Source organism: Coregonus lavaretus, assembly GCF_964263955.1.
Source record: "Coregonus lavaretus genome assembly, chromosome: 5".
In the NCBI taxonomy this organism is placed as follows: Eukaryota; Metazoa; Chordata; class Actinopteri; order Salmoniformes; family Salmonidae; genus Coregonus; species Coregonus lavaretus.
This window is the reverse complement of record NC_139992.1, coordinates 29,929,094-29,956,593: the sequence shown is the minus strand read 5'-3', so window position 1 is coordinate 29,956,593 and position 27,500 is coordinate 29,929,094. Positions and strand designations below refer to the sequence as shown.

General features: G+C 44.4%; 1 protein-coding gene across 1 annotated transcript in view; it reads right to left on the bottom strand.

The window, feature by feature from the left end:
* The window catches only part of LOC311129228 (cadherin EGF LAG seven-pass G-type receptor 1-like), a 135,327-nt gene that overhangs the window by 5,959 nt on the left and 101,868 nt on the right, over positions 1 to 27,500 (bottom strand). The window contains exons 10-29 of the mRNA XM_084161529.1: positions 25,676 to 25,861; positions 25,410 to 25,535; positions 22,264 to 22,430; positions 21,798 to 21,983; positions 21,585 to 21,698; positions 21,234 to 21,408; positions 20,871 to 21,012; positions 19,703 to 19,823; positions 19,215 to 19,398; positions 18,234 to 18,335; positions 17,077 to 17,171; positions 9,578 to 9,787; positions 8,593 to 8,776; positions 8,223 to 8,372; positions 7,031 to 7,217; positions 4,621 to 4,788; positions 4,363 to 4,489; positions 3,829 to 4,029; positions 1,341 to 1,515; positions 175 to 287 (exon numbers count right to left, since the gene is read on the bottom strand). Of these exons, the coding sequence (XP_084017655.1) occupies positions 175 to 287; positions 1,341 to 1,515; positions 3,829 to 4,029; positions 4,363 to 4,489; positions 4,621 to 4,788; positions 7,031 to 7,217; positions 8,223 to 8,372; positions 8,593 to 8,776; positions 9,578 to 9,787; positions 17,077 to 17,171; positions 18,234 to 18,335; positions 19,215 to 19,398; positions 19,703 to 19,823; positions 20,871 to 21,012; positions 21,234 to 21,408; positions 21,585 to 21,698; positions 21,798 to 21,983; positions 22,264 to 22,430; positions 25,410 to 25,535; positions 25,676 to 25,861 (3,113 nt within the window). The remainder of the gene's footprint in view (positions 1 to 174; positions 288 to 1,340; positions 1,516 to 3,828; positions 4,030 to 4,362; positions 4,490 to 4,620; positions 4,789 to 7,030; positions 7,218 to 8,222; positions 8,373 to 8,592; positions 8,777 to 9,577; positions 9,788 to 17,076; positions 17,172 to 18,233; positions 18,336 to 19,214; positions 19,399 to 19,702; positions 19,824 to 20,870; positions 21,013 to 21,233; positions 21,409 to 21,584; positions 21,699 to 21,797; positions 21,984 to 22,263; positions 22,431 to 25,409; positions 25,536 to 25,675; positions 25,862 to 27,500) is intronic.

Here is a 27,500-nt window from a genome sequence, read left to right as displayed (position 1 = left end):
TCGCTAAGGAATTAGAGAGAGAGAGAGCAAAGGAAGGACAAAAAGAAAAGAAAAGGGCAAGGAGAGAAGAGCGAGCAGAGAAAGAAAGAAAGAGAAGAACGTAACATTGAAAATAATCATGTAAAAGTAAGTAAAAATCTATCGTTATTAGCACCATTTATCTCAGGCACTCACCAGGACGACTACAGAGATGGGTCCTGCGAAGCTCCAGATGAGGGTGTCGTGGACAGAGAGCCAGCAAAAGTCTGGGTTCCCATAGCCCTGAGGGTCAAGACCCACTGCCAGACCTGAGGAGGGGAGAACCAGAGAAACATATCAAGACTGTGTTAGCCGTAGGCCTACTGTAAAGTATGAGCATCACCTGTACTGGGCCAATAATACATTTGCACTGTGCAGGAATTCTTTCTTAATTGAAATGCAGAGAAAAACAAAATCAGTGGCACCTATTAGAAACCCCACTAAACAACAATGTAAGTAGATGCATCAGGCTATTATTGATGGGAGAAGAGAATAGCAGAGAAAGGCTAGAAAGCCTGTGCATGGTTCATCCACAGATGATGTTGCAGTTCAAGCAAAGCATGTGGGAACAGCGTCTACCGTGTGCAGGCTTTCTTTCTTCATTCAAATTCATAGATATACACAGAGGCTTCATAAAACACCTCACTCTAGTGCACAACGGTGTAAGCAGATCTACACTGGTATTATCCATGAGAGAAGAGAGGAGCTGGGCTGGGTTAAGGACTTATTCTCACCCCAGGCTTTGTGTGTGTGCCAGGGTGGAACGTGACACCATTATGGGCAGACTGGCATCAGCAGACACAGGTCTAATCACCTACAGGAAGTCTTCAGGACAGGAGGAGATATACAGCACTAGAGACTACTACTGGACAGAGACTTCAGGATGTCTCTCTCTGCCTCTCTCTTTCCACCGCTTCCTCTCTTCTGCTCGCTTCTCCTCGCTCTCCTGCTTCCTCTCTCTCTCTGCTCTCTCCCTCATATTATCTGTATTTTCCTACTGCTCTCTCTCTCTCGCTCTTTCTCCCTCTCTCTCCTCCAGGTTTCCCACAGGGATCAAAGGTTCCTCAAGGAGAGACAGGCGAGTCGGTGTACGGCAGAAGACAGACAAGATGGCTTCTGACTCATAGGTGTGACTAGGTTTGTTTACCTGGGATGGTGACTGAGTTTAAGTGTTTGTGTGTGTGTGTGTGTGTGTGTGTGTGTGTGTGTGTGTGTGTGTGTGTGTGTGTGTGTGTGTGTGTGTGTGTGAGTGCGTGCATGCCCATCCGTCTGTCCGCGTGTGCATCTGTGCGTGCATACGTTATGTGTGTGTGTTTCCTCACCTGTGATGATTGCAGGTATGCCCCAGCCCATGGCGTAGTAGAACCTCATGTGACCGTGGTTGATGTTCCTGACCTCGGTCAGCATGCGGTAGATGTGGAGGCCCTCCACAAACATCCAGGCAAACGTACACATGTAGAAGTAGTGGAGCAGGATGGCGATCACCGTACACACAAACTACAGACAGAGTCACAGACGGACAAGGTTAGAGATCACGAGGGACATCCATTTCAATCACATTGAGAACCACTAATCCATGTTCCATTCTTCAGCACTGGTCACACTACACTGCGGGTACAAAAACATTAAGAACACCTTCCTAATAGTTTTGTCTTGCCCATTTACTCTCTGAATGGCACACATACACAATCCATGTCTCAATTGTCTCAAGGCTTAAAAATCCTTCTTTAACATGTCTCCTCCCCTTCATCTACACTGATTGAAGTGGATTTAACAAGTGACATCAATAAGGGATCATAGCTTTCACCTGGATTCACCTTTTCACCTGGATTCACCTGGTCAGTCTATGTCATGGAAAGAGCAGGTGTTCTTAATGTTTTGTACACTCAGTGTATAGCCCTGAGTGGGTCTCTCTCTCTCTCCCTCCCTCCATCTCGCTCTACTTTTCTTTATCTCCCTCCATCCCTTGTTCCAGGAAGAATGCAGTGTTCTTGGGAATCCCCCAGCAGGGAGGGGAGGGAGAGGACTAGAGCTAGATCCTAGTCTACAGAGCAGAAGGGCATCAATCTAACCGGAGATGGCTCAGGGCTGTGACTGACGATAGCATTCCACAGCACTGACACACACACACACACACACACACACACACACACACACACACACACACACACACACACACACACACACACACACACACACACACACACACACACGGCTAGGCTTCTAAGTCAGTGAGTAAGTGTTGATCGTTACTACTGTTGTAACAGTAACAGAACAGCCAGAAGAGGATTGGTTCCTCTCTAGGTTCCTTCCTAGGTTCCTACCTTCTAGGGAGTTTTTCCTAGCAACTGTGCTTTTGCCTCTGCATTGCTTGCTCTTTGAGGTTTTAAGCTGGGTATCTGTAAAGCTTCTGATATAAAATAAGTTGATTTGAATTTGATTTGAACAGTAACAGTCTATGGAGACAGACTCAGACCTGTCTGTTTGTGACAGGGTCTACTGCCCTGAAGCTCAAACAGTTAGGCACCAGTAACATCACGTCTCTATTATCACAGGCCTTGAGGGACAGCAGGCCTATTAGTGTGTGTGTGTGTGTGTGTGTGTGTGTGTGTGTGTGTGTGTTAGAGTGTGTGTATCTGTGTGTGTGTGTGTGTGTGTGTGTGTGTGTGTGTGTGTGTGTGTGTGTGTGTGTGTGTGTGCACGGGCATGTGTGTTGTGCAATACATTTCAGAGTAAATTGCATCAATGTACTTTAAAAAATGTCCAAATACACTATTAGATTACTTGCTTATAGGCAAACCTTTATACTGCACTTACAAGGTAAAGGAATCACATGCTATGTGAATACACAGTATCGGACATCTCAGAGTGTCTTAAATAAGGAATCGATTTTTAGACAACAGAGAAATGGTTAGTCTCATCCAGTACAGTAAATTCGTGCTCTAACACTATTAATGAAGCATCAGATGTATAATCTAGAAAAATCTAGCAGACAAAGACAACCTCTCAGGTAGGACCGATCCCTCTAAGCTCCTGTCAGCACCAGTACCTGAATGGCTGCAGGCAAACTAATAGCAGCTATTTACCAGAAACCGCTAACTGGAGTGAACCTGAAACACAAATCCCTTCTTTATCCCTTATCCTACCTGAAAATACACCACGCTACAGGAATAGGAGGTGTGTTTGTGTGTGTGTGTATATAAACAATGCAATATGATTTTCAACAAAAGGAGAAACCTGTGCAGGCAGACACAGACGCAAAGACTTCCCATAGAGATGTTGTAGAGCATGACTCTTTTCTCAGCTCAACAACAATGATGAATTCCCATAACGCCAGGGAGAAAATGGCTGCAGGGCTGTATTCCTGGGGTTATCCCAGGTGATCCCTTCAATTTGTAAACAAAATGTGGGGACTCCATAATCCACATAATTTACAGAGGCACTAGTGTACTTTTAACACTTAAGCTTAAGGATCAGGAGTGCTACCAAACAACCAAGATCTTTTTCATTAATATCCAGATAGTCACAAATACTAAACATTCCAAACTATCCCTGCTAAAGCATGGTCAGTGTCATTTTCAGGAGTTTAGAGGTCAGGGTTCCTTAGTTTTCAGTCACTGGGTTTTCAGTCTGGTTGATGGGTCAGAGGTTAGAGTTCAGGGGTTACAGGTCAGGGTCATGGTTAGAGGTCACGATTAGGCTTCCTTAGTTCAGTCTATCTCACCAGGTTGTCAGTCTGGTCGATTCGTCAGGGTTAGGGTCATAGAAGTCAGGGTCAGAGTAAGAGGTCATAGGTTAAATGTTTCTCACTGGGTTGTCAGTCTGGTTGATGCCGATGAGGAAGACGAGCTCGGAGAAGAAGAGTGCCGCCACCAGGTTCCTGTGGATGCTGTGGAGGTTAGAGCGTAGCTTCCTGAGTAGAGCCAGCAGGATGAAGGTGAGGAGCAGGGCCACCAGGGAGGCTGACACCGTGGTGTAGGTCACGATCTTTAGGGGTAACACGTCACCATGCTGGGGGGAGGGCAGGGAGAGGGAGGGGGGAGCAAGAGAGGAGAAAGGGGGAGAGGGGTGAGAAAGAGAGAGCGAGAGCGAGAGAGAGAGAGAGAGAGAGAGAGAGAGAGAGAGAGAGAGAGAGAGAGTGGGGAAAGAGAGAGGAGGGAGAGATATGTATTACATTGTTGTATAACTAGCTCAAATAAAGATCATAATCATACTTGGTAGCAGCAAACAGTGAGAGGACTTTAACCCCCCCCCCCCCCCACTACTGCTGTAGTGTAGCCTGCCCATAGCAATATAATTACAACTCTATTTAGAGTTATGTACAGTATATCTCTATGAGCCTACCTCTCTCTTGGAAATGTCCATGAGCACAGCGAAGCTGGTCATGTGGTTACACTGACAGCTGATGTGTGTGTTGTTCCTGTGCAGTAGTTCACATCCCTTAGACGACCAGCCTCCCGTACCACCAATCCTACACACACACACACACACACACACACACACACACACACACAGACACAGACACAGAGGAAAGAGAATAAATACCATGTAAAGAGAGAGTGTGTGCGTGTGTGTGTGTGTGTGTGTGTGTGTAGTACTCACGCAATGGAGTGATTCCAGAACACACACACAGGTTTGGTCCTCTCCTCTGTCTCCAGTAGTGTGTACTCCAGTGTGATGGGGGGGTCAAGGGGAGAGGGGAGGGGAGAACCCTCGCTGTACACCAACGTGCTCACTATGGGGGTGTTGATCACTGGACGGTTGGGCAGCCTGCTCACACACACACACAACACATATGAGCAAGGATGAATGGACACACTCATTTTGATAACTTTTGAAGTAATGTTTACGCACGTGTGACCGCACGCACTCAAGCAAACCCTCCTTTTAGGGAGTTCCAAAATATACATTCTCAGCTGTTTGTGGTCGCTTGGCAACCAGCCAAATAGTGCTTTCTGAGCCCTTCTAGTACCAGTGTAGCAGCTATCATATACACACACGGGGCTAAATATTATGACATACCAACCAAACTGTTCCACATTTAACTCTGCCTTATATGTGTATGTTTAATTTGTAAATTATATGTTTTAATCATATATAGAGTTTTGAGTGGTCCAAATGTATACAGCGAAAGATTCTGACTGCATGGCAATGACATGTGAGACAAACACCCACAGTATGCCAGGGTAATAATCGGACCTAAAGTAAACAATGGTTTGTGCCAACGCAAATACAGTTGCCATATCTGTTACCACGCTTGAGTAATTTATGACATATGTTATGTCTTTATTATGATGGCTAGATTAGCTACAGTGGGGGAAAAAAGTATTTAGTCAGCCACCAATTGTGCAAGTTCTCCCACTTAAAAAGATGAGAGAGGCCTGTAATTTTCACCATAGGTACACGTCAACTATGATTGACAAATTGAGATTTTTTTTCTCCAGAAAATCACATTGTAGGATTTTTAATGAATTTATTTGCAAATTATGGTGGAAAATAAGTATTTGGTCACCTACAAACAAGCAAGATTTCTGGCTCTCACAGACCTGTAACTTCTTCTTTAAGAGGCTCCTCTGTCCTCCACTCGTTACCTGTATTAATGGCACCTGTTTGAACTTGTTATCAGTATAAAAGACACCTGTCCACAACCTCAAACAGTCACACTCCAAACTCCACTATGGCCAAGACCAAAGAGCTGTCAAAGGACACCAGAAACAAAATTGTAGACCTGCACCAGGCTGGGAAGACTGAATCTGCAATAGGTAAGCAGCTTGGTTTGAATAAATCAACTGTGGGAGCAATTATTAGGAAATGGAAGACATACAAGACCATTGATAATCTCCCTCGATCTGGGGCTCCACGCAAGATCTCACCCCGTGGGGTCAAAATGATCACAAGAACGGTGAGCAAAAATCCCAGAACCACACGGGGGGACCTAGTGAATGACCTGCAGAGAGCTGGGACCAAAGTAACAAAGCCTACCATCAGTAACACACTACGCCGGCAGGGACTCAAATCCTGCAGTGCCAGACGTGTCCCCCTGCTTAAGCCAGTACATGTCCAGGCCCGTCTGAAGTTTGCTAGAGTGCATTTGGATGATCCAGAAGAGGATTGGGAGAATGTCATATGGTCAGATGAAACCAAAATAGAACTTTTTGGTAAAAACTCAACTCGTCGTGTTTGGAGGACAAAGAATGCTGAGTTGCATCCAAAGAACACCATACCTACTGTGAAGCATGGGGGTGGAAACATCATGCTTTGGGGCTGTTTTTCTGCAAAGGGACCAGGACGACTGATCCGTGTAAAGGAAAGAATGAATGGGGCCATGTATCGTGAGATTTTGAGTGAAAACCTCCTTCCATCAGCAAGGGCATTGAAGATGAAACGTGGCTGGGTCTTTCAGCATGACAATGATCCCAAACACACCGCCCGGGCAACGAAGGAGTGGCTTCGTAAGAAGCATTTCAAGGTCCTGGAGTGGCCTAGCCAGTCTCCAGATCTCAACCCCATAGAAAATCTTTGGAGGGAGTTGAAAGTCTGTGTTGCCCAGCGACAGCCCTAAAACATCACTGCTCTAGAGGAGATCTGCATGGAGGAATGGGCCAAAATACCAGCAACAGTGTGTGAAAACCTTGTGAAGACTTACAGAAAACGTTTGACCTGTGTCATTGCCAACAAAGGGTATATAACAAAGTATTGAGAAACTTTTGTTATTGACCAAATACTTATTTTCCACCATAATTTGCAAATAAATTCATTAAAAATCCTACAATGTGATTTTCTGGATTTTTTTTTCTCATTTTGTCTGTCATAGTTGACGTGTACCTATGATGAAAATTACAGGCCTCTCTCATCTTTTTAAGTGGGAGAACTTGCACAATTGGTGGCTGACTAAATACTTTTTTTCCCCACTGTACATAGAAATTGATAAAGGCAGTGTCTGGTTATGTCAGATTTTATGAAAGATTGAAGTAAAGTGTAGTAAAATGTAGAAAAGCATTGCACTGGTTACCTGAGGCTCCTACGGTCCGGGTCGTATCGCTCAGGGAGGAGCTGACCCAACGACCTGAACACTATCACCACGGCAACAGGCAGGGGGGCAGCGGGCTCGACATGGCGGCGTCTCTTATTGGATAGGGTCTGATCCTCTTCAGGGGCGTCGGTCTGAGAGGGCTCGACGCTGGGGCTAGGCTCGACTACTAGAGAGTGAGAGAGAGAGAGAGAGAGAGAGAGAGAGAGAGAGAGAGAGAGAGAGAGAGAGAGAGAGAGAGAGAGAGAGTGAGAACACATATTTAAGTCCTTACTACATGCATGAAACACAGATAAATGATATAAAGAATATTAGTGAAAAGCTTTGGAGCACCTTAAATGAAATTTTGGGCAAAAAGGCGAACTGGGCTCCATCATTCATTGAATAAGATGGCTCATTCATCACAAAACCCACTGATATTGCCAACTACTTTAATGTTTTTTTCTTTGGCAAGATTATCAAACTTAGGCATGACATGCCAACAACTAATTCTGAACATACACATCCATGCATAACTGACCAAATGATGAAAGACAAGCATTGTAATTTTGAATTCCGTAAAGTGAGTGTGGAAGAGGTGAAACAATTATTGTTGTCTATCTCTCCTGGCTCAAAGTAGAGGAAAGATTGACTTCATCACTACTTGTATTTGTGAGAAGTATTGACATGTTGAATACAGATGAAAAAAACGGATAAAAATAAACCTTATGGAATAGCGGGGACTGTGAAGAGACACACACAGGCACAGACACACGCATACACACACATGATAACATTCACACACGTGGATTTTGTGTTGTAGATATGTGGTAGTAGAGTATTGACCTGAGGGCACACACTTAATATGTTGTGAAATCTGTTGTGAAATGTAATGTAATGTTTTTCTTATTGTATATAACTGCCTTAATTTTGCTGGACACCAGGAAGAGTGGTTGCTGCCTTGGCAGCAGCTAATGGGGATCCATAATAAATACGATTACAAATCATGGCTGATTCATTTTGAGTCTTGGTAAGAGACTGGGTTACATGACTGTAAGCTTGACTACAAGCACTGGATCTGTTTAATTGGTAGGTCACCAACAAATCCCAAAGGTTTTGATGGATTACAGCCCAAAATAGTTTGTACAGTTTGCAGTATTCCAAGTCCAGTGGTAGGGTGAGCAGACAACTGTACCTTTGTTGGGGACCTCCTGGGGCCTAGTGTTGAACTGTGGGAAATGGACAGAGGACGTGAGGTCTTTGGGGTAGTACTCCTGGATCTCATGAAAGCGAGGGAATGAGGCCTGCTCAGGGACGGACGTGTCCAGGTAATCAACAACAATGACTAAGGAGAGAGAAAGAACTACACATCAAGACCAGCTCATTATCAAATAAGAGTGATATATTATAATTGCATTGAATGGAAGTAAAACTTGACTGCAGTTCACTCAGAGACTATTTATCAATGGAAGATTTGTTCAAAATCTGTGTTAGGGAGTTAGGAATCTGCTCCTAGACTCTCCGAAATCCTCTCTTCATTGGTCTGTAAATGTGTCTTCACTCACTCATATTGTCAGTGACGATGGTGAATGGTTTGAGGTAGGTCTTCCTCATGTTCTGTGCCAGGGTGTTGGTGTAATCCTCAAAGTGGCGCAGCAGGTGGGCGGTGCCCCCCTCAGAGCGCTGGATCTGCTCCCAGTGGTCTCTGGTGCCAGGGTCTAGGATGGCACTGCCCGCTCTCACCAGGTTCTGAAGGGTTTACAATACAGAGCAGGATGATCAGACAGTAAGTCGCTACAAGTCACTTTGAATATGGGGGAATACAGGCACAGCTCGAACTCTGTCACTCCTGTCTAACTCATTTTAAGTCCTGGAGTAGCAGAAGTTACCTGCTCACGTAGGCCTATATAAGATAAGTGACCTAAAACATTCACAACCTAAAGAGAAATGCCATAATATAATGTTAAGATATTAAATAGCTCAGCTTTTTGTAGATTAGAGTTCATATTGCAGGTTGACGTTTATTGTCATGAGTCTTTCCCTGGAGCCAGAACTGACCGGTTTCCGCTAGTGGGCCAGCTGCAAAGTCAAAATTGTCTATATCGTAAAAATTATTTTAAGGTTAGGGTTAGGCATTAGGGTCAGCAGTGTGGCTAAGGTTATGTTTAAAATCTGATTATAAGACTTTGTGACTGTGCCAGCTAGTGACCACTCTCCAGAGCTGCCTCCAGTACATTAGTCAGAAAAAAATAAATTCCAACCTGCATTCACATTGGCCAGGTCAGCTTCCCCCTATTAGTGGAACTGGGAGAAAGCCAGTGGAGGGCAGTATTCCTCCAGTCTTCCCAGTGTAACTGAACCCCACCCAGTAGGCTACTCCTGAATAATGCACTGGTAATGCACCTAATGCCCTGCTGTCTGACACAACTGACAAGCAAGTAGTGCATGGTCCCTGAGAGAAATACTGTGCATACAAAACCAAACGTTAGAAAAATAAGAATATTGCAATTAGCCAGTTTGCAATGTTGAAATACAACAACAAACTCTGACCTCGTTGAACTCTGCGTCTCTCGTGGCCGTGAGATCGAAGCCGGTCTGCTGACTCTCGTACTGGAGGACCCTGGTCAGCAGCTGGAACGCTGTCTTCACATCGTTGCCGTAGTAACTGTCCGTGTGGTTGGTGGCGTTGTGGAGCAGGCGGACGATAGCTTTGGAGCGCTCGCCGTCCATCCTGGACTCGTTACGATGCATCTCCTCATTCTGGAGGGACGGAGGGGAGGGGAAGAGATGGAGGTCAAGGATACAGACAGATACTGGAAACAGTTACAACTATATTGACTGTCTGTGGTAGGTTGGTACTAATAGATTAATCCTAACCAGGGGTGAAAGTAGATCACATTTCTTACCGGTATGGGACACCCAAGCACGCGCACCTATTAATTTCATATATGATCTCTGTAGGCCTAGTAGCCTAGGCCAAGTAAAGATTTGTCATATCACTTTTAACATGCAATACCTTTTAACATAGGCGGCGCGTGGGTTTCAAGTTTGAGGAAGCACATTTTCACCATAAACATGCCACCTTTGTAATAAAGCATTCCATGCATCCTCGCATTTGCAGACTTGAGTAAGACAACCTACTTTTCCTAATGTGATGAGACGGTGTGTCATAATTTAGGCTGATAATATACCTCAATCACTGTTCGCAAAAAAAACTGTTCAATGCAGCGCGTAGTGGCGTAGGGTAGACCTAGGCTATAAGCTATAGGCCTATCAGATACATTTCTTGTTGGCCTTTTATAAACACATGTCCTGCAATTGTACTACACTTTATATGACTGGCGATATTAACAGAAACTTTTTTAATATGACAAAAATTACAGGGTAGCCTACTTTGCTGACATTGACAAACAAATCAATAAAAACAACGTTGTCAGATCCATATAATCGACCTACGACAAGGGTTGACACAAATACAATATGACGTCCATCTAACCTGGAGGAGGGAATTATTGTCCAAAAACAAACAAAAGTGGCATTGACGCAACGATAAAGACTGAATATGTATACTCACCGGAGATATGGTCGATGTTCTCCGCTAATGCAAATAAGATAGGAAACTAAAAGACAGATTGGAGTCTTTTCATTGTCATCTCTTTACAGCAATAGCCATTTGCTTTACAAACAGTTTTTCAACGATTGTATTTTTAAATATTACGACATGCCTGGCTGGGTCTCTCTGCTTTTCACTGAGTCACACCTCATTTGGTATTTGCAGCGTGTGCTGCCCAATTGCGGGCCCTTCCGACTGTAGGCCTTACATTTTACTAACTGTTGTTTTAGACAACAACAGTTAGTGCATACATTTTTTTCCCATAATTTTTTTCATACTGGCCACCCGTGGGAATCGAACACACAACCCTGGCGTTGCAAGTGCCATGCTCTACCAACTGAGCTACACGGGGCACCTGTTCTGAAAAGCCCCATAGTCTGCAACACCACTAAGCAAGGGGCACCACCAAGCAAGCGGCACCATGAAGACCAAACAGGTCAGGGACTAAGTTGTGGAGAAGTACAGATCGGGTTGGGTTATAAAGAAAATATCAGAAACTTTGAACATCCCACAGAGCACCATTAAATCCATTATTAAAAAAGCCTTGTGATTTAAAACAATCCATGCTTTAAAAAAGAAAAGAAGCTAATGATCCTCTGTGGCCAAATCATGCTTTCTGGTGTAGTAGCCAATTTTTTATGATTTTATGTATAATAATAAACCATTTAGCAAATGCTTTTATCCAAAGCGACTTACAGTCATGCGTGCACACATTTCTTTTGTGTATGGGTGGTCCCGGGGATCGAACCCACTACCTTCGCGTTACAAGCACCTTGGCGTTACAAGCGCCGTGCTCTACCAGCTGAGCTACAGAGGACCACAGACAGAAGTAAGCTAATTAGGCTTTTTAATTGGCAATTTATTCAATTTACTTTAGGGAAAGCTTCCCCTAGCCTTATGGACACGCCGCCTATGACTTTTAATGTGGCATAAACACAACCAGTCATGATGTTTTCATCTGATTGTCAAACAATCACTTAAAAAGGGCGCTCCTGTAGGCTACCCGTGCACGTTCGTCCACTCACAAAATAAATCCAGCATCCAAACCCCAACAGTGCACTGTGCACCCGCAATTTGATGAATGGAAAGAGGCATCTGTTATAAAACACCTACATGTACAGTGGCTTGCGAAAGTATTCACCCCCCTTGGCATTTTTCCTATCATTTGATTTACACAACATGCCTCCACTTTGAAGATGCAAAATCTTTTTTAATGTGAAACAAACAAGAAATAAGACAAAAAAACTGAAAACGTGAGCGTGCATAACTATTCACCCCCCCCCCCAAAGTCAATACTTTGTAGAGCCATCTTTTGCAGCAATTACATCTGCAAGTCTCTTGGGGTATGTCTCTATAAGCTTGGCACATCTAGCCACTGGGATTATTGCCCATTCTTCAAGGCAAAACTGCTCCAGCTCCTTCAAGTTGGATGGGTTCCGCTGGTGTACAGCAATCATTAAGTCATACCACATATTCTCAATTGGATTGAGGTCTGGGCTTTGACTAGGCCATTCCAAGACATTTAAATGTTTCCCCTTAAACCACTCGAGTGTTACTTTAGGAGTATGCTTAGGGTCATTGTCCTGCTGGATGGTGAACCTTCGTCCCAGTCTCCAATCTCTGGAAGACTGAAACAGGTTTCCCTCAAGAATTTCCCTGTATTTAGCGCCATCCATCATTCCTTCAATTCTGACCAGTTTCCCAGTCCCTGCCGATGAAAACATCCCCACATCATGATGCTGCCACCACCATGCTTCACTGCGGGGATGGTGTTCTCGGGGTGATATGAGAGGTGTTGGGTTTGTGCCAGACATAGCGTTTTCCTTGATGGCCAAAAACCTAAATTCTAGTCTCATCTGACCAGAGTACCTTCTTCCATATGTTTGGGGAGTCTCCCACATGCCTTTTGGCGAACACCAAACGTGTTTGCTTATTTTTTCTTTAAGCAATGGCTTTTTTCTGGCCACTCTTCCGTAAAGTGTGTACGGCTTAAAGTGGTCCTATGGACAGATACTCCAATCTCCGCTGTGGAGCTTTGCAGCTCCTTCAGGGTTATCTTTGGTCTCTTTGTTGCCTCTCTGATTAATGCCCTCTTTGCCTGGTCCGTGAGTTTGGTGGGCGGCCCTCTCTTGGCAGGTTTGTTGTGGTGCCATATTCTTTCCATTTTTTAAATAATGGATTTAATGGTGCTCCGTGGGTTGTTCAAAGTTTGTGATATTTTTTTTATAACCCAACCCGATCTGTACTTCTCCACAACTTAGTCCCTGACCTGTTTGGTCTTCATGGTGCCGCTAGCTTGGTGGTGCCCCTTGCTTAGTGGTGTTGCAGACTCTGGGGCCTTTCAGAACAGGTGTATACTGTTGAAGTCGGAAGTTTACATACACTTACGTTGGAGTCATTAAAACTAATTTTTCAACCACTCTACAAATTTCTTGTTAACAAACTACAGTTTTGGCAAGTTGGTTAGGACATCTACTTTGTGCATGACACAAGTAATCTTTCCAACAATTGTTTACAGACAGATTATTTCAATTATAATTCACTGTATCACAGTTCCAGTGGGTCAGAAGTTTACATACACTAAGTTGACTGTGCCTTTAAACAGCTTGGAAAATTCCAGAAAATGATGTCATGGCTTTCGAAACTTCTGATAGGCTAATTGACATAATTTGAGTCAATTGGAGGTGTACCTGTGGATGTATTTCAAGGCCTACCTTCAAACTCAGTGCCTCTTTGCTTGACATCATGGGAAAATCAAAAGAAATCAGCCAAGACCTCAGAAAAAGAATTGTAGACCTCCACAAGTCTGGTTCAGCCTTGGGAGCAATTTCCAAACCCCTGAAGGTACCACGTTCATCTGTACAAACAATAGTACGCAAGTATAAACACCATGGGACCACGCAGCCGTCATAGCGCTTAGGAAGGAGACGCGTTCTGTCTCCTAGAGATGAACGTACTTTGGTGCGAAAAGTGCAACTCAATCCCAGAACAACAGCAAAGGACCTTTTGAAGATGCTGGAGGAAACAGGTACAAAAGTATCTATATCCACAGTAAAACAAGTCCTATATCGACATAACCTGAAAGGCCGCTCAGCAAGGAAGAAGCCACTGCTCCAAAACCGCCAGAAAAAAGCCATACTACGGTTTGCAACTGCACATGGGGACAAAGATCACACTTTTTGGAGAAATGTCCTCTGGTCTGATGAAACAAAAATAGAACTGTTTGGCCATAATGACCATCGTTATGTTTGGTGGAAAAAGGAGGTTCCTTGCAAGCCGAAGAACACCATCCCAACCGTGAAGCACGGGGGTGGAAGCATCATGCTGTGGGAGTGCTTTGCTGCAGGAGGGACTGCTGCACTTCACAAAATAGATGGCATCATGAGGAAGGAAAATTATGTGGATATATTGAAGCAACATCTCAAGACATCAGTCAGGGATTTAAAGCTTGGTCGCAAATGGGTCTTCCAAATGGACAATGACCCCAAGCATACTTCCAAAGTTGTGGCAAAATGGCTTAAGGACAACAAAGTCAAGGTATTGGAGTGGCCATCACAAAGCCCTGACCACAATCCTATAGAAAATGTGTGGGCAGAACTGAAATGGCGTGTGTGAGCAAGGAGGCCTACAAACTTGACTCAGTTACACCAGCTCTGTAAGGAGGAATGGGCCAAAATCCACGCAACTTATTGTCGGAAGCTTGTGGAAGGCTACCCGAAACGTTTGACCCAAGTTAAACAATTTAAAGGCAATGCTACCAAATACTAATTGAGTGTATGTAAACTTCTGACCCACTGGGAATGTGCTGAAAGAAATAAAAGCTAAAATAAATAATTCTCTCTACTATTATTCTGACATTTCACATTCTTAAAATAAAGTGGTGATCCTAACTGACCTAAGACAGGGAATTTTTACTAGGATGAAATGTCAGGAATTTTGGCTAAGGTGTATGTAAACTTCTGACTTCAACTGTATATACTGAGATCATGTGACAGATCATGTGACACTTAGATTGCACACAGGTGGACTTTATTTAACTAATTATGTGACTTCTGAAGGTAATTGGTTGCACCAGATCTTATTTAGGGGCTTCATAGCAAAGGGGGTGAATACATACAGTGAGGGAAAAAAGTATTTGATCCCCTGCTGATTTTGTACGTTTGCCCACTGACAAAGAAATGATCAGTCTATAATTTTAATGGTAGGTTTATTTGAACAGTGAGAGACAGAATAACAACACAAAAATCCAGAAAAACGCATGTAAAAAATGTTATAAATTGATTTGCATTTTAATGAGGGAAATAAGTATTTGACCCCCTCTCAATCAGAAAGATTTCTGGCTCCCAGCTGTCTTTTATACAGGTAACGAGCTGAGATTAGGAGCACATTCTTAAAGGGAGTGCTCCTAATCTCAGTTTGTTACCTGTATAAAAGACACCTGTCCACAGAAGCAATCAATCAATCAGATTCCAAACTCTCCACCATGGCCAAGACCAAAGAGCTCTCCAATGATGTCAGGGACAAGATTGTAGACCTACACAAGGCTGGAATGGGCTACAAGACCATCGCCAAGCAGCTTGGTGAGAAGGTGACAACAGTTGGTGCGATTATTCGCAAATGGAAGAAACACTAAATAACTTTCAATCTCCCTCGGCCTGGGGCTCCATGCAAGATCTCATCTCGTGGAGTTGCAATGATCATGAGAACGGTGAGGAATCAGCCCAGAACTACACGGGAGGATCTTGTCAATGATCTCAAGGCAGCTGGGACCATAGTCACCAAGAAAACAATTGTTAACACACTACGCCGCGAAGGACTGCAATCCAGCACATATACAGGCCAATCTGAAGTTTACCAATGAACATCTGAATGATTCAGAGGAGAACTAGGTGAAAGTGTTGTGGTCAGATGAGACCAAAATTGAGCTCTTTGCCATCAACTCAACTCGCCGTGTTTGGAGGAGGAGGAATGCTGCCTATGACCGCAAGAACACCATTCCCACCGTCAAACATGGAGGTGGAAACATTATGCTTTGGGGGTGTTTTTCTGCTAAGGGGACAGGACAACTTCACCTCATCAAAGGGACGATGGACGGGGCCATGTACCGTCAAATCTTGGGTGAGAACCTCCTTCCCTCAGCCAGGGCATTGAAAATGGGTTGGGGATGGGTATTCCAGCAAGACAATGACCCAAAACACACGGCCAAGGCAACAAAGGAGTGGCTCAAGAAGAAGCACATTAAGGTCCTGGAGTGGCCTAGCCAGTCTCCAGACCTTAATCCTATAGAAAATCTGTGGAGGGAGCTGAAGGTTCGAGTTGCCAAACGTCAGCCTCGAAACCTTAATGACTTGGAGAATATCTGCAAAGAGGAGTGGGACAAAATCCCTCCTGAGATGTGTGTAAACCTGGTGGCCAACTACAAGAAACGTCTGACCTCTGTGATTGCCAACAAGGGTTTTGGCACCAAGTACTAAGTCATGTTTTGCAGAGAGGTCAAATACTTATTTCCCTCATTAAAATGCAAATCAATTTCTAACATTTTTGACATGCATTTTTCTGGATTTTGTTGTTGTTATTCTGTCTCTCACTGTTCAAATAAACCTACCATTAAAATTATAGACTGATCATGTCTTTGTCAGTGGGCAAACATACAAAATCAGCAGGGGATCAAATACTTTTTTCCTTCACTGTATGCATGCACCACTTTTCCGTTATTTTTTTTAAATATTTTTTTTTAAACAAGTTACTTTTTTAATTCCACTTCACCAATTTTTACTATTTTGTGTATGTCCATTACATGAAATCCAAATAAAAATCAATTTAAATTACAGGTTGTAATGCAACAAAATATGAAAAACGCCAAGGGGGATGAATACTTTTGCAACGCACTGTATTGTACTGACATTCTGCGATTGTCATTAGGCCTACACTTGTAGCCTGAATTGATGTCCACTGTTATTAACTTGCGCTTTGATCTCGGCCACTCATCTGCACTGCTTTGCACTGCTCGGTCTCAGCCACAAATTTGTGCATGGTCCTCGCGCGTCTTTTACATTAATCTACGCTTTGGCAAAATGCAAGTGTTCTCGTTGAACCACAACGCAATTTCATTCAGTCATGTTAAATAATGGTGTAATAGCCTATACTTTTTTGGGGCATTTTGTGTTACATGTGATAGGCTCACGTTTTACCGGTACGGCGTACCCCCACTATTTAGGCGTACCCCCACTATTTATTTTGCCAGGACGCCATACCATTTTATTTTCACCCCTGAACTCTAGATTTGCATAAGTGACTCCGAATTTTGTATAATCTTTGAGTGGGAGATTTGCAAGATAAGAGCTGTGTATATGCACATCTGTAGTTAGAATAGGTCTCTGTATGAGTGAACTATGGATGCCATAGCCTTGGACTGGATAAGATCGAGCACACCCACCATCTTCATGAGCTGGGAGAAGGAGCCTGTGGTACAGTTGAAGAGTTCAGGAGGCAGCCAGCCCTTTTCATCATTGCAGTGGCGGATAGCAGTTCCTACAGTGAGAAAAGAAACAAGTTGAACAGTAAGAAAAGCAAAAACAAAAAGGAGGAGAAGAGGAATATTGGGGTGAGAAATAGTTCAACCGTCTCTCCCTAGCACCAGGTGGCTGCTACACATGGGTGGAAATGGGGAGTTCCTTCAGATAATAAATTAGATAAAAGCACAATCTAAATGCCAACGTCATTACCATTAATTCCAAACAAGCATTCAACAGATAAAAGAGTTTACGGTTAGAACTGACAGTGGACCGTTGGTTGATGTGAGCCAAACCGAGTCATCCAATAAAAACGGCCCAAGAGAGTCCAGCGGGCAACAAAGGGTTTCCGTGGTGACAAGGGTAACTAAGGGGGTAACTATGGAGGTTACTGTGGTTTAATGGGAGCAGGTCAGTGATGTTACGTCCTGGCCCTGCCCATATTTTCTCTACTGCTAAGGCTCTATGTGGAGCAGGAGACCCACCCCACCGCGCACACACACACGGCTCTGCGGTATTATGAATGTGTCTCCAAGCAGACGTTGCCAAGTCTTCTTCACAATGCCCAGTGTTTGTCTCTGTCTCCGGCTGCTGCCCTCCAGAGACAGAGTTTCACTAACACCATTGGCCAATGACAAGTCTCAAAAGGCCCTGATAGACCAAAGGGCGGCAGGTAGCTTAGTGGTTAAGAGCGTTGTGCCAGTACCCGAAAGGTCGCTGGTTCTAATCCCCGAGCCTACAAGGTGAAAAATCTGTCGATGTGCCCTTGATCAAGGGACTTAACCCTAATTGCTCCTGTAAGTTGCTCTGGATAAGAGCATCTGCTAAATGACAAAAAAAAATAAAAAATGAGAGGGCCTCGTTAGTGTGCTGTGTTAATGAGTTCCCTCCACAGAAAGAGGTGTTAGGAACAGCAGAAAGCCTTGAACTAAGGGACTCCACAGAACATAATATCCATTCTCCACCCATAAAATCTTTATTATAATCTTTTGAAGCATTTGATATCCATACGAATTGGGCTGAGTATTATTGTGACTGTTCCTGCTATCAAAAGAGCTGTGTAGTGTGCAGAGGAACTCACCGATAGATCCTTTGGGACAGTTCATGGCTGCAGGACGGCCAAACTTGGTCTTGGGCCACCAGATCCCTTGGTCGAAGGCCTTGGGACAGCCCTCATATACCACTGAGAGATGAGAGGGGACAGATGGCACACAGTTAGAAGTGGTCCCTATAATCCCTAACCACTGACACAGGGTCAGATGTTTTGTGATCCCCCTAATGGTTCTGGTTGGTAGTGAGTTATGTGTAATCTGATCCTAGATCTGTGGTTAGGAACAACTTCTGCCTTGAGCATCAAGGGCTGCCTTGGGCTGTATTGCACATATCTAACACGCCCAAGAAACACTACTGCTAGCAACTCTTACGAGTCTTTCAAAACAGCCAAACAGGCCAGCAATTATATCAATAATCCTACAGAGTGGTTACACAACGTTAATAAATAATTCAGATGATTTCTAATTTAGTAGCCTAATCCTAAGCAAAACCAGGTTAAAACTTCTATGCGTGTTGCTATGGCTTTCTAAGTAATGCAGTCTGATCATGTGCTGTATTGTATACATACCCAACTGCTTATATCCTAAGAAGTGACCATGATTGTAACTCTTTGAAGACCTTTTATACAGTAGCCACAAGGTTGGGTTGGAGCACTTAGGTGACAGATATGGTATGGGGACTGTGGTTCTATATTGAACCTAGAGTGGGATCTAAAAGAGGGAAGGCCTTGAACCAGACTATAGAGAGGCAGAGGCTCTGTTCAAATACTCTGAAGATGAATCCTTCCTTCCTCCTGTCCTTGGCGTTATAACTGATCTGACATGTCTGGATAAGAGGAATCCTTGCTTTCATGAATCCAAATTGAGTGAGATCAATGATTACAGCAAAGAAGAAAGGATGCATTTTCAATGTATTCAAAGAGACAAAATGCCCTCACAGGCTCTCAAGATCACATTTAAGAGTATCAAACATTTGCATGTGCACCATTACCTTCCATGTGTATACATACCTTCACAACCGGTGGCGGTGACCTCAGCAAAGGGGTTGTCACAGCGGTTACACTGTTGTCCGATGACCCCGGCTTTACAGTGGCACTGTCCGGTGTGGGGGTCACAAGTACGGGAGTGGGCCCCTAGAGGGAAGCACTCACAGGGGTAACAGGTGTCCTCATCCTTGGGCCAGTAGTAGTTATCCTGGGGAGAGAGAAGATGGGGGAAAGTTAGCGATTAGCACCTTCAGCTACGGTCAGCTTACTAAGCCTACAACATACAGTATTATCTACCAGTAAGAATGGTTGGTTGTTTTGGGACCTATTGGTGAGTTGTGGCCAATTCCTACTAGGTTTGTCATAGTTTACAATTGGGGGGCTTCAAGAGGAAACATAGTTAGATTCATCTTAGGGCCACAGAAAATTCAAAAGGCTTAAGGAGGGTCCAATAAACATTTGAGAAACCCTGCATTAGCCTGTGAGAAGAGTACCAGTGATGATCTTCTTACCTTGCAGCGACACTCTCCGCTGGTCTTGTTACAGTCAGGGTTGAACCCTTTGCTGATGTCACAGTTGCAGGGGCCACACATGGGGTTCCCCCACCAGCCCCGAGGACACGGCTTCTCAATCCTGACACATCACACAATAACAACACATTTAGTTGAGTTTAGCACATGCATGGAAATGGAATGCTATAACAATATCACTTAACAACAAAAATGCTTCACAGATCAAGTATAAACGTTCTATCCCTTGGAAGAGAGACAACACAGTGAGTGAGTCACTCGCTCTCCAACACTTTCATGTCTCTGAGTTGATGGAGGGGTAAGATAGGGGGTTATAATAGGGGCAGGGTAGTCAGTAGCAGAGTATCAGTGCAGGTGGAGACCAAACACCTATGGAGGAGCACTGATGCATGAGGGGGTCCCACATCCTGCCTTAGACAGGAAATGATGTGTGACATATGGGTCAAAGGTTAGTGGGTAAAGAATTTACATACAATCTACCACCCAGAGGAATAGTCAGGAGTATGTTGCTGGCTACTGCAGTACTGCAGGAGCCATTTATGGCCAGAACCTAATATAGCTAAAGCTGGCCTGAGGCTCGGCTTACCGTTATATATGGCCAAAAACACACACACATGCGCTCACACACACACCCGCTACAGACCCCGTTCGCATTTAAACCATACACACCACACACTTGTTACAAGATCCAGTTAATGTCTAGAACAACAAACAGTTGTTTCATCTAACCCTCTGGCTCCTGGCTCTGACACTCACGCCAGATTCCTGCTCTAATCAAAGGCAGATCTGGGATCAGTTTTGGGAGACAGAAATCCCCCAAAGAGCTCAGATCACAGGCCTGGGAACAGCCACATCTGGGGGTCATTACCAGCAGGCTTACACCAGGTGCTGGAGAAGGACTGTTTTGAGTTAAGGACGGTAAAAGTAGATCCTGTTGCCAGTCAGATGAATGGTGAGGCGCATATTTGTGAAAGACAAGAGAGGAAGGTAAGGGAGTAGAGGTTGATTAGGCTAACATGAAAACAATCGGATGTTGCGTTGATATCGTAGGCATGTGAATTCTGTGTGTTCCCTTGCACTGTGGAGCCAAATCAGGACCCACAAAAGCACACACTTACACAGGCACTTGCACAAAGGGTCCAGGTCTTACTTGTTTTCGCAGTACTGTCCGTAGTAGTTCTGTCCACACTCGCAGGTGTAGCCATGGGAGGAGCTAGGCTTGCGGACGCAGGTGGACACGTGCTCGCAGGGGTTGAGGTGACACGCGTCAACACACTCCCTCCCAAAGTACCCTGGGAAAGGGCACAGGTCACAGAGAGAAGGTCAGGAGGTCATCAACAACATGGCAGAATTATACACAGTCATATAATGGAATGAAAGCTGAAAGCTGAAGACTACAAAACAACATTGCTATGGTGAACAACTTTCAGAGCAAGTGAATGGTGTGAGACGAGATGCAGACACAGGTGTGTGTATGTACTGTATGTGTGTGTGTGTACAGCATGTGTGTTACCTGGGTCGCAGACGCAGGTGTGTGTTCTCCAGTCATCGCTGCAGTGGCTGTTCTCAGGGCAGATGTTAGAGTCACAGGGATCAGCCAGGTCACAGCCCTCCTCTACATGAATCTTAAAGCCCTGCAGCATGTTCACATTGACCACGTTGGTGGAGGTCTCACCCATACGCACACCCTGTGGGAAAGAACACACGCTCTCCATTAGGGCCCAGAGTCTCAGGTACACACACACGCTCATCACACAGCCCCTAGGTATTAGCTAAGATAGGTAAGTATATACATACAGTAGGCTACAGTACTTTATGTTGTGAAGTATAATGTCATCCAGACATGGTTACTGTTAAAACGTACCTGTATACATCCGGTGAAGCCATCGTGGACGTGGTTCCCCTCTCCTGGTAATCCTCCCAGATACAGAGCCCTCAGCCTCAGACCTGGCAGCTCATTACCTATCTCCACTGACCTCTGGAGACACACAGACACACACAGAGTATAAGATTTGCTGTGTGTACGTATGTGTGTGTTTGTATCTGTGTCTTTGTGTATATGTGTATGTCTCAGTACCTTGTACAGTCCGTAGTCCAGTGACACCAGGGCCATGTATTTGATGTCCTTGCCGTCTTTGACGCTCTTCAGCTCCACGAGGACATGGTGCCACTCCCCATCGTTCACCCTGACTTGAGGGAAGCTCAGCACCGCTACCCGCTCAGATCCCAGAAACACCTCAAACCTCACGTACTGATCACTTATCTGAGGGGAGGGTGGGGGGAGAACGAGAGAGAGAGAGAGAGAGAGAGAGAGAGAGAGAGAGAGAGAGAGAGAGAGAGAGAGAGAAAGTGAGAGAGAGAGAGAAAGAGAGAGAGAGAGAGAGAGAGAGAGAGAGAGAGAGAGAGAGAGAGAGAGAGAGAGAGAGAGAGAGAGAGAGAGAGACAATTACTACACACAGGCAGTCTACTCAACTTCGATCAACCATATAACACAACTTACCTTCTTGCTCTGTTGTTGTTACTGTGTGTGTACAATAACTCACCAGTAGGTTGACAGTAGAGAAGTCGCCAGCATTAGCCTGCATCAGCGTGCCAGTGCCCTGCCTCGTCCGGAACATCAGGCCCATGTACCAGGGCACAGCGATGGTGATGTCGAGATCACTCCATGACACCAGGGCCTGGCCGTCAAAGTGCTGTGGTGACGGCATCACTGGAGGAGGAGAATAATACAGATCAGAATCACATAATATGTTCAATAATCATTGCTATTAAGGCACATCACATGTTATACACATCACATGCTTAGTAGGGCTGGGAATTGCCAGGGACCTCATGATACGATATTATCACGATACTTAGGAGCCGATACGATATGTATTGTGATTCTCACAATTCTATATGTATTGTGATTCGATACTGCAATTTTATTGCGATTTGATGTTCCAAATATATTGCTCACTATATATCTGCTATAGAGAGACACAAGAGAACATTTGTTTTGATTAGTCGTGGAAATAAAAGTGCTGAAAGCATATTGGCTCACTATTTAAAAAGAAGATGGAGAACAAGCTATAGGATAAAAAATACCGGAGTTTTGGCGCAGGTACAGCCGACTAGCGCTAGTTAACGCTACCTAGCAAACAAAACAATTTATTTTTACAAATCCATACTTGGATTCAAAGTATGGATACAATATCGTCCAAAAACAATATTGCATTAATTAATGCTTACTATGTCAGACTGTATTTTTGTATTCTTCCAGACATCTTTACTGTCAAATATCTTGTTTTATACAGGACACTAATCCTTCTTTGACAAACATGCACACATACACATCACACTCCAGAGCACCTACTAGCCCTGCAGCCAAACAGACATGTTGTAGTCAGTCAGTCAGCCATTCAGTCAGTCAGCCATTCAGTCAGTCAGTCAGCCATTCAGTCAGTCAGTCAGTATAACAGTTGTATGTCTGTCAGCATAGCACTAGTTTTTCCCCTATGAGACAATCGAAGCGCTAAGCTCTCTCAATCTCCCTCTTCTCTGCAGGGCACATATTTCTACTGATGCACAGACACACACACACACCTGACAAAACACACACTCAGAAGATGCTGGGGACTAGCTCCTGAACCGCCGCCCTCTCGGTCTCTCTAACTTTTTTTTCACATGATACATTGCTCATTTGCAGTGCCTGGAAAGAGTCAAAATATGTAAATGATGCATAAAGAACAACATCAAAGATAGTTTGGAGTTGGATTCCTTCGAGATACAGTTCATTAGACAGTGGAGAGCGGAGGACAACCACCAGCTCACACGAAACCTTCACACTAACCTAAACACACTCACAGGTCAGCTGTTGAGGTGCAACTAAACCACAACATATGTCCAAACCCACAGAATGTGTCTGGGAAATCCTGAATTACAAATCGACTGTCTCGTCATATTTCTCTACTGCGCCTCTACAGTACCACTGATATGTCTACGGTGTCCCTTGCCGCTCGAAAAGTAATATGATATCTATGGTTCCCGTGCTGTCTGTGATATAACGTCTATGGTTTCTACTTTCTACACAGCTTGTCAACAAGTAGTGGAGCAGCCAAACTCCGTGTTACTTCTGTTTCTATGTCCAACTACAGATACTCTATCTATCTGGCACCACTTCACAGCTACCTCATCCAGCCAACCAGCCCTGACTAGGTGGAGATATTTGATCAAATATCAATGTGTGTGTGTTTTATAATTGTTTGGAAGCAGACCATAGAGGGTAAATCAAAGTCATCCTCTTACTGTTTTATAACTCAGTAGGACTATGACTCATAGTCATATTGTAGCATTCATTTCACTCAGGTACAAATAACAATATATTTGGATATATTGCCCTGGCCTTGGATAGTTTCCCAAACAACGAAATTGCTTTATGACATAATGCTGACACACAGGCACACACACAGTCGCACACACAGTCGCACACTACAGCTTCCCTTGATGACTTGGCGTTAGATCGCTCTGTGTGCAAGACAGGACAGGCACAGAGTGAGTCACTTAGTTTAACCCTTTCAGAGGAACACACACACACCATTTCAGTACCCCGCTCCTGGCCTTACACAAGACCTGACCACAAAACCAGTAAACCTCATACAAGCATACAGCGCTATCATTAGGCATGTTAGACACACACACACACACCACACCACACCCATCCACACCACACCCCACCCCACCCATCCATCCATCCATCCATCCATCCAGCCCTAGTGAAGGATATGAGCTACAGAACAGTCAGGATCAAAACAGGGCAAGCTGTAACAGTGTAACCACACACTGATTCACACAACATATATCTGTCTATCACACACCCACACCTGTCCATCAGCACGGGAGTATATAGGACTGTTATGACTAGTACTGTATATACACTACAGGAGCTCTGTGGTCTGCTCCACGTAAACACTCTGGATCAACAACAATGGGGCAACCACAGGGTCCGCGTGTGTCCCCGTCCCGTGATCCTGGCAATGATATGTGAGTCAGAATTGGTCTTTATCTCATTAGTGAAATAGACAACAGCCCTTTGGGCTTAAGTTTTAAGTTTCACTATTATACTAACATCTAGCTGCTGCATAGCACGTGTATGAGTCAGTAATGACCAGTCACCTCAGGTTCCTGTTGGATCTCTATCCACAGATACACTTCCTTCACACACACACACACACACCCTGCTTGATCGCTATCTGAAAAGACACTTCCTTCACAGGAAGCTAAGCCACATTACCTCCAGTGTCCTTCCTCACTTCCTTATGCAATCAACTGTAACACAAACAACAGAGTCCTGCTCACACTGACGCATACAGACGTTGACCCAGATATTCAATATGAGGGACTCTCACTGTAACATGCACAGCTGCAGTCCTTATGCCATCTTGAAACACACACACATGTAACAGTATTGCTTCTGTCCCTCTTCTTGCCCCAACCTGGGCTCGAACCAGGGACCCTCTTTAACACATTGACAACAGTCACCCACAAAGCATTGTTACCTATCGCTACACAAAAGCCGTGGCCGTTGCACAGCAAGGGAAACAACTACTTCTAGATCTCAGAGCAATTGACGTCGCCGATTTAACACTATTAGCGTGCACCGCTAACTAGCTAGCCATTTCACATCGGCTACACACACACACACCATCACCTTGTTCGCAGGTCTTGCCTCCGTAGCCCAGAGGACAGTCACAGCTGTAGGTGTTCCACTTGTTGACACACAGTCCTCCGTTCTGACACAAATCCTTAGTACAGAAGTTCCTCTTGGCAGGGCAACCTACATGGGTCATAATAGATGTCAATCAGTAGCAGTAAACAAACAACACAGCTAACCTGAGTAATGTATCTATGAATTAATTAATAGATGAATTAATAAATGAATGAATGAATGGTCAGATGGATAACAAAGGTTATTACCTGCAGTGGTTCCGTTGTTAGCGATGAAGCTGGCCATGTCGGTGGGTTTGCTGTCGATGCTCAGGTTCCTCATGCAGCCCACAAAGTCTCTGTTCCTCACAGGGAAGTCCTCAGGCAGGTTGGGAACACCACCCAGCAGCAGCGGTCCTGTCAGGTCCAATGATCTGCAGGGGAGAGTACAGGAAACTGGGTCAGAATGGAGCCAAAATGGCACTTGTAGCTCATAGAGTTCCTCTAATAGTTCTGGATCCAAAATGGCGCCCCAGTCCCCATAGGATTAGGAGCTAAAGATGCACCAACGAAAGTGAACAAAGTGCCAACTGATTTTTTATTTTTTTATTTCACCTTTATTTAACCAGGTAAACCAGTTGAGAACAAGTTCTCATTTACAACTGCGACCTGGCCAAGATAAAGCAAAGCAGTGCGATAAAAACAACAACACAGAGTTACATATGGGGTAAAACAAAACAAAGTCAAAAATACAACAGAAATACATATAATATACAGTGTGCAAATTTAGCAAGTTATGGAGGTAAGGCAATAAAATAGGCTATAGTGCAAAATAATTACAATTAGTATTAACACTGGAATGATAGATGTGCAAGAGATGATGTGCAAATAGAGATACTGGGGTACAAATGAGCAAAATAAATAACAATATAGGGATGAGGTAGTTGGGCGGGCTAATTTCAGATGGGCTGTGTACAGGTGCAGTGATCGGTAAGGTGCTCTGACAACTGATGCTTAAAGTTAGTGAGGGAGATAAGTGTCTCCAGCTTCAGAGATTTTTGCAATTTGTTCCAGTCATTGGCAGCAGAGAACTGGAAGGAATTGCGGCCAAAGGAGGTGTTGGCTTTGGGGATGACCAGTGAGATATACCCGCTGGAGCGCAGACTACGGGTGGGTGTTGCTATGGTGACCAATGAGCTAAGATAAGGCGGGGATTTGCCTAGCAGTGATTTATAGATGGCCTGGAGCCAGTGGGTTTGGCGACGAATATGTAGTGAGGACCAGCCAACAAGAGCGTACAGGTCACAGTGGTGGGTATTATATGGGGCTTTGGAGACAAAACGGATGGCACTGTGATAGACAACATCCAATTTGCTGAGTAGAGTGTTGGAGGCTATTTTGTAAATGACATCGCCGAAGTCAAGGATCGGTAGGATAGTCAGTTTTACGAGGGCATGTTTGGCAGCATGAGTGAAGGAGGCTTTGTTGCGAAATAGGAAACCGATTCTAGATTTAACTTTGGATTGGAGATTCTTAATGTGAGTCTGGAAGGAGAGTTTACAGTCTAACCAGACACCTAGATATTTGTAGTTGTCCACATACTCTAGGTCAGACCCGTCGAGAGTAGTGATTCTAGTCGGGTGGGCGGGTGCAAGCAGCGTTCGGTTGAAGAGCATGCATTTAGTTTTACTAGTGTTTAAGAGCAGTTGGAGGCTACTGAAGGAGTGTTGTATGGAATTGAAGCTCGTTTGGAGGTTTGTTAACACAGTGTCCAATGATGGGCCAGATGTATACAAAATGGTGTCGTCTGCGTAGAGGTGGATCTGAGAGTCACCAGCAGCAAGAGCGACGTCATTGATATACACAGAGAAAAGAGTCGGCCCAAGAATTGAACCCTGTGGCACCCCCATAGAGACTGCCATAGGTCCAGACAACAGGCCCTCCGATTTGACACATTGAACTCTATCTGAGAAGTAGTTGGTGAACCAGGCGAGGCAGTCATTTGAGAAACCAAGGCTATTTAGTCTGCCAATAAGAATGCGGTGGTTGACAGAGTCGAAAGCCTTGGCCAGGTCAATGAAAACGGCTGCACAGT